This window comes from Montipora capricornis, unplaced genomic scaffold, assembly GCF_036669925.1.
Source record: "Montipora capricornis isolate CH-2021 unplaced genomic scaffold, ASM3666992v2 scaffold_498, whole genome shotgun sequence".
Taxonomy (NCBI): domain Eukaryota; kingdom Metazoa; phylum Cnidaria; class Anthozoa; order Scleractinia; family Acroporidae; genus Montipora; species Montipora capricornis.
This window is the reverse complement of record NW_027180236.1, coordinates 177501-185000: the sequence shown is the minus strand read 5'-3', so window position 1 is coordinate 185000 and position 7500 is coordinate 177501. Positions and strand designations below refer to the sequence as shown.

At 39.3% G+C, this 7500-nt stretch overlaps 1 protein-coding gene and 1 long non-coding RNA gene across 2 annotated transcripts in view; both read right to left on the bottom strand.

The window, feature by feature from the left end:
* The window catches only part of LOC138036737 (uncharacterized), a 1954-nt gene extending 150 nt beyond the window's left edge, over window positions 1–1804 (bottom strand). Inside the window, exons 1-3 of the mRNA XM_068882840.1 lie at window positions 1648–1804; window positions 442–612; window positions 1–137 (exon numbers count right to left, since the gene is read on the bottom strand). The exon at window positions 1–137 is cut by the window's left edge and continues 150 nt beyond it. Of these exons, the coding sequence (XP_068738941.1) occupies window positions 29–137; window positions 442–612; window positions 1648–1748 (381 nt within the window). The 5' untranslated portion in view covers window positions 1749–1804 and the 3' untranslated portion in view covers window positions 1–28. The remainder of the gene's footprint in view (window positions 138–441; window positions 613–1647) is intronic.
* A 560-nt stretch (window positions 1805–2364) lies between these two features.
* LOC138036724 (uncharacterized) lies at window positions 2365–5909 on the bottom strand. Its single transcript, XR_011130023.1, has 3 exons — window positions 5849–5909; window positions 3266–3327; window positions 2365–2459 (listed from the first exon to the last, which is right to left on the bottom strand). It is a non-coding gene; the product is annotated as an uncharacterized lncRNA (long non-coding RNA).
* Between the last annotated feature and the right edge of the window lie 1591 nt (window positions 5910–7500).

The window sequence follows — 7500 nt, the reverse complement described above, 5'->3', positions numbered from 1 at the left end:
TTGTGCAATGAACCCTAGTAAAACTAGGCTAATTTTCTGTCTCTTCCCATTCAGTATCCTCTCCTGAACTTTCGCCATCTTCCGCTTCCTCTTCCCTCATGTTGTCATCTTCCTCCTCTTCGGAATCTGCATCGTTTCTGCCAATGAAAGTTGACGTTGTTTAACTCATTGAAACATAATGAAGTTATTTGAAATTGTTAACTAGAGCGCAAATCAAATTCGACTTATATTTTTTTGTTGTTTTGTGCATTGTTTGTTTAATTAATTTCTAATAGAAGCCATAGTCGATAAATAAATCGTGCCACTTTCCTGTTTTTGAAGAGAGATTTATGGAAAAAGAACGTCGAAGGCCAGCCGGCCAGCTAGATAAGATTTATATCGACGTCCTTTTATAATTTTTTTTTGTTTTCAGTAGTCAAGTGCATGAAACATTTAACATACCTCTGCGCCTCCTCCTTTCTTTGTTCAAGGAGGGCCTTCCACTCATCGGAAAGTGCCCACTTGGGCGTACCGTTTGGAGGCTCTTTTTCCGATTTCTCCCCTTGTCTTGCGTTTGTTCTCTTCCATCGCTTGTTTACTGAGCTCTCAGCTTTTTGGTATCTCTTATCGAGTCTAAAGAAAAGAGAAATACGTTCATATGACCACAGCAACGATAACGAAATTAGCCTGCAGAATAAAGTTGTTTAAGAAGCCTAACAAAAACAACAACAACAACAATCTTTATATTTTCTTAACTTAAGCAAGGGGCCGCAGGCAGCTAGAGCTAATCTAGGCACTGGGGTGAATAGTTGTTTTAGTATATACAAAACAGTGAGATAATATACACCACAAAAAATTAATTTGGATGTTTTCTTCACTTGTCACGGGACGCCATTTTTTCCTGAGTTGCTCGCAGGTAAATAGCACAGGATATCCGGAGTTTGACGAGCCAATCAGCGCGCGAGTTCAACGCTATCCACTGTTTTAGTATCTACTAATGCTGATTAGTAAAATCCAACTAGTGGTCTATTGTCAATGCTGCGTTCTGATTGGTTGAGCTACTAATAGGCTATTTGTTATAGCCCACCAGTAGCGAAAGCGCCGGCCATATTTGTAATGTTTTGGTCGCAGAAAAGGATTAAAGTCTAGCTTTAACTAGCGAAAGATGTTTTGTCTCGATATTTTTTTGACCAGCTAGTTGGATTTTACTAAAACAATTATTCCTCTCGCCCTCATGGCCTCAGAGTCAAGCCTTATCGGGTAGCGCGGTGAATATAACACCGAATTCTTACATTCACCGCTGAAAATTATATTAATTATTCATATTTAAACGCAGAAGACGTTTACAATAAGTAAAGAATAACAATAAATAAATTTTTTAAATTAAAAGCTGTTATCCCTTGGACATTACCTTGGAAATAATCACGTATATATCATCTCATTCCAGAGTTTTGCGCCTACTGGTATTCTTTAAAAAGCATTTTCTGTATTTCGCTTGATCGTTTTACTATGTAGAAATTGTCTGGGATAGCCAGGTAACCGTAGCGCAGCGAGTGTTGTGAGAATGGCCTATTACTACTATTTCTACTGTTTGCAATTCTTCTCAATAGTTAAGTTGATACAGGACTTTTCGTTTTCCTTTTTATTGTATTTTTCAGTATTACTTACTTGTTTAGAAAGTGAGTCAGCAATTGACTTCTGTAACTAGGGGGCCTTGAAACCCATCCCTCTTCACCTTCACTACTGTTAGCATCATCGTCCATAGACATGTGTTCTCTCGTCAATTTTGAAAAGGCGTGGGCCTCCTTTTCATCCTTTACCTGGCACTTTCTCCTTTCGTATTTCTATGGCAAAAAAGGAAAGCTTGTCTTTAGTACGGATTGACTAAGATGACTTAGTTATAGAAGGATGTTAAGACGGTTTGGATAAATATACGTATATACATGTACCGTAAGAAAAGGAGTATTGATATGTTTCACAGGAAAGAGGAAAGCTTTTCAAACGAACAAAAAAAAATGCACTATAAAAAAAACCGCAAATAAATGTCATGTTTGAACTTGACAGCATGTGCCCTAATGTGTAGGATAAAGTAATAGTTACGTCATGGGCAGACGGAATGAGTAACTTTGTAGAGTTCTTTTCGTGCGCGGACAGATGTAAAAATATCGCTTACCCTCTCTTTTCTAAGGTTTATTCTCTTCTTCATTCTAATCTCGTCAGTAATTTTTCCCAAGGCACTTCTACGGATGTGTTCATGGTACTTTTTGGCTGTTTCTGCAAAGAAACAAGGAATTTGTTAGTCCAAGTAGGTGCCATTTTTTTCAAGTTTACAATAGTGATTGAACTTTGCAGACTTGCTGTACTGTATGCTGCATTGTTACCTACTTTCAACAACAGCTCTGGCAAATCCTCTTCCCGGTTGGCGACAAAGCTCTTCTACAATAAGCTGAGTGACCTTTTTGTTGTGAACACTGCTGACCCTACAATGGTGAAAAAAGTATTAGATTGTCTGCAGTACAGTACCAGCGGCGTAGGAAATGTTTCCGTACGAAACAAAATATTGACAATTTTTATTTTGGGGAGACAATCGAGGAAACCTATTTTTCTTACCCCTTTCCCATTAATTTATATTTCATTTCATGTAGTGCCTGTTACATACTGTAAAACTATTGAATGAGCTGGAAATTCAGAGTGCGTAATCAAGTTGTGATGATTGAGAGAAGATTATAACGCACCTATGCAAGGATTTCTTTCTAACTGTGCAGGTTATTTGGTTGGAATTTTTTTAAATTACTGCTCAAAGAACAAAAACGCTGGGCCAAATGACATTAAATTAACCGACAGCGCGCAAGAGTCGATTACTTGGCGGGAAAACAGAAGAGTTGATGCCGGTACCCGAAAACGTACAAGAGTCGAGAGTAACCTAAGGGCCGATTTACACGGTACGATTTTTGTCGCATGCGACAACGGCTTACGACAGGCCCGCGACATGACTTACAATTGTTGTGTACGTCAGGAAAAATGTCGTAGCATTTTAAAAAATTTTTTACAAAGCTGCGGCAATTGTAAGTCATGTCGTACATGTAGGCCCGTCGTGAGCTTGTCGCATGCGACAAAAATCGTGCCGTGTAAATCGGCCCTAAGGGTGCGTTCGATTGACCCTATTCCGGAATAAGAATACGGAGAGTGATGAGAACGTTATGTTGAAATATAGTATCAACGTAAGCTACTTAAAAAATTACCTGCCGATTGAACAATGGTTCAAGTTTTTAAAAGAATTACTCACACTTCCTTTCCTCTGTACTGCTTGGTGGTATCTCTGCTGTTGTGCAGCTTGTGAACTTCCTCCTAAAAACAGACGACCAAATACAAGCTGTGAAACTGAGAAAAATGTTGTAAACTGATAACGAGGCAAAATTAATTCATGGAAAAGCGTGTGTTATCCTTACTCTATTAACTTTGGCTCCGTAAACTACGTTTGTAAAGTAGACTTGGTTCAGTTAAGACTCGTTTTTCATATGATCGCAGACAATCGCGGATCGTTGAGGAAGTTGCGCGAATTTTGCTGGCCAGTCACTCAGAACGAAGCAATGCAAATGCAAAACAAACGCATATTTACTTAATATGGCTTAATATGGCTGTTTTTACAGTTCAGCCTTCATTGCAGTAGTGTTCGTTTCAGAGCGCGCAGAAACGAGGCTTGCGAGTCAACATTCGACCAGATATATAGAAGTCAGAAGAGTAAGAGATTTAGCGCGCAAAATGCGAGAAAATTATTAATAAGTTCCTATCCAGAATTTACGTTTTTCTCAGAAGACAAACTATGGTCGTTGAATGGAAAGCAGCCCTCAATAGTTGCGTACATTTGAGGTTGTTATTTTTTTAAGGTCTCGTCACAGGTTTGATAAGTTCAGGAGTTATTGCTAGAGAGTTTTTGCAGTTAGGGTTATATTGGTATCGTCAGCGAACATTCTCAGGGAAGCCTCGCGGAGGCACTTAGGAAGATCGTTAATATACATTAAAAAAAGGAAGGGACTTAATATGCTGCCTTGCGGAACCCCACAAGTAATAATGCGAGGAGATGACAATCTTCCATTTACATTACATCTTTGGGTCCGATTGTGTAGGCGCGATTGAAACCAAATGATAGTTGCCTGGTCGGCCCCAAAGTATGAGATCATGCGGAAAATGATTTCATGGTCGATGGTGTCGAATACCTTTTTAAGGTCAATGAAAACGACTCCATTCAGGAAGCCATTGTCGATGTTAACATACCCGCTATTTGTCGGCTCACAAGCAAAGCTTTGAGGGTTCTATGTAAGGAACGCAACCCTGACTGGTAAGTTGATAGCAGTTTATTATCATTTTAGGTAATGATAAAGTTGGTCATAGACAAGTTTTCCAAGCACTTTTGAGGCTAGCGGGATAACGGAGATCAGGCGATAATTATCTAGGTCTGATTTTAAGCCTTTTGTAAAGATCGATGTCACCGTAGCCAATTTCCATTCAGTTGGATAGATTCCCGTGAGGATTGATTTTGTGAGTATGTCTGTTAGTGAGGGTGCAACAATACTAGCTGCCATTTTTAATAACTTACTAGGGATCTTGTCAAGTTCAGTGGTTTTCTTTTCATCGACTTTTTCAACAGGTTGAGAACAATGTCGACACTCGGAGTTTTTAGAGAAAACGAATTATTGGAGGGCGACAACAATGATGGAAAATAACAAAGGAAAAACGCAATATATAGAAAATCGCAGACACCGCTGGTTGAAAATAATTTACCTCAAAATCGATAGCTTGAAAAAATCAGAATAATCATTGTTAGAATAGGACTACCTGCGTTTGGTTTGAGAACCTAATGTAGAAAAAATTAAGGTTCAAAAAAAAGAACACTTTTTTAATTCAAAACTACATCCAAGAAGCATCAAAATGATGTTTATGTCATTGTCATAGCATAAATACTGGCAAAACAAGAACGTTATAAAACAAAATCTGACACCTGGAAAGTATGACGAAACTTTAACACATCCATATACCATTACTCGAAAAAAACGAAAGAAACAGCCAAGAAGCAAGAAATCACAATGACCTTCGATAAGAACTTCTTGTGTTGACCCGAAAGCCAGACTTTTAAGACTTGGGCTCAACTGTAGAAACGCATCCCATGAGATGCGGCAATCACAGTCACGTTTTCTAGAAACAAAAGCTTCCGCGACCGTTTGGCGCTGCTCTAACATAAAACGTACATAAACAGTAAGTGAACGTTTCGCATGCCTGGTCAGTGGTCTCTCCCACGTTCTCAAACTAATCGTCTCTACTAGTCAAAAAATACTTAACAATAGAAATGAGGTGGTGTGAAGACAAGTTAAACAGCAAAACAGTTGACTTCCGGTTGCCATCATCGCGCGCCTAAGCTCTCTATATTTCCTCCGACTAAAATGTGCAATAAAAACTTTGCTTTGCGATTGTTTGCGATCGTATGAAAACCTTCTTCGCCATCTTCTGAGCTATCCAATCCGCGATCGTTTGCGATCTTATGGAAACCAAGATTTAGGCTGTGCTTCCATAACAAAAGTGTCAGCTGCATTTTTAATCAAAAAAAATTTCTCACCTGAGTAACAACGCCAAAGGATCACAGATTTGAATTTAAGATCTAAAACAGATTTTAGCCCTAAAGCCTTGAAAATGTAATCATTTACCATTTTTACTCAACGACGCGATCATGTCGGCTTAGCGGTAAACCTTTCATTTTAAGTTGGAACGATCTAAGTTGGAATAAATGAGACTGATTGCGTGCAGCGTGACCCAACACCGGTTTCCGGTGTTTCGAAGTTACTGAGCCATTCATTACGATAACAAGTATACTTACTTGAACGACAAGAGATGATTTAGGCCTCTTTCTCTTTTTTGCGCGTCCATTACCACTGCTAGACTCATCAGCGTCTTCCAGATCGGTGCGTGATAAAGTCTTCACTTTGTCGTCAAGGGCATTTACTTTGTCTGTCAGCTTTTCGATCCGCTCGTTTGAACTTTTCACGGACTGTAGAAGTTCCTCTACGGTTCTTTGGCAGGCTGCAAGACCAGCGATTACTTGTTGCATCGTTTCCCGGTTCTCTCGTGAGGACAATGGAGTAGAGTCGCTAGACCGGTTAGCAGAACTTGACGAAGATCGATTCAATCTGTTGTTAATAGAACTTGCTCTCGAACTCGAACTGCTCGAACAGGTCGGAGTTGAAGGCGCTGAATAAAAATTGCTAGCTCTACCGCGGTTTAACGAGCTGAAAGTTTGAGACATGTTTGCGAAATCAAACAAGACTACGATAGGAGCACGCTTAACTGAAAAATATGGTTTCGTGATAAATCCGTAATACCATTGATTTCCCGCCACAAGCCCATCATTCAAAGCTGCCGCTTCAGCTATGTAGCCAGGCCTCCCTACCTCTGTTTATTCCAACTTTTCTTCTCGATGTCATCTACAGTGTAACTTAGAAAAGTGGTTAATGGCTCCTACATGTAACAAGTCTCCCGCGAATGATAAAAGTGCACATAGTTCGACAACGAAAAAGCGATTGTGCGAACATTGTGATCGTTTAGTCTCAATCCGGACTTACAATGCACACAAACGAAGGAAGACAACAGTGATAACAGGTAAAGCGCATGTCTTATATTGATCAACAAAGTGTTGTTTGTGTTTGATCTGCTCTCCCATCTATAAAAGCTGCGGCTGTATTTAACCAGATTTAACATTAAGCTTATTTTTCGCTTATAGATACACCCAATGTATTGCAAAGGCAAGATATCGATTTCCATTCTGATTCAAGTGACCTGGAATTTCACTATTCAAGTGATGAATACCCTGAATCCCCTGCAAAATTTGCTGGGCTTTCCACTGAAAATCCAGAAGACCTCGGTAAGCTTTTAATCAGCATATATAAGCTTGAGTTTTCTGCTTTCTAAGTATACATGAATTATCATGCAGGTAGACAATGAAAGTAATTAGAATTACCATGTAGAGAGTATATTTTGGTACTGCAGCTGAGGGTTTTCACTAGTCAGACTGATGGAAAAAGATTAAAATTATTTATATTCATCTTTTCGATTGCATGTATTGGTTTCATTCATTAATTTTGCCTGATACATTGTATAAACCTGGTAAACAAAAACATACAAGAAAGTTACTGTCTCTGGAAAGCAAAGGAAAGGAACTTTAGGTGTCTAGTTGTTTTAGTGCTGGAGCACTAATTGAGGATACCATAAACTGAAATTAATTTTTTGTTCCTTTTTTTTTTTTGGGAGGGGGGGGGAGAGGGGAAACGAGAGTACCCGGAGAAAACCTCTTGGTGCAGAGTAGAGAACCAACAAACTAAACGCATGACTCTAGGAATGGAACCAGGGCCACATTGGTTGGAGACGACACTGTGTGAAATATCTAATTTCGTGGAATTTACGGAGCCATGACACTTCGCGTCACTCCGAAAATCGGAGAATGAAACGCAACGTGTCATGGAACATGACGTGTAC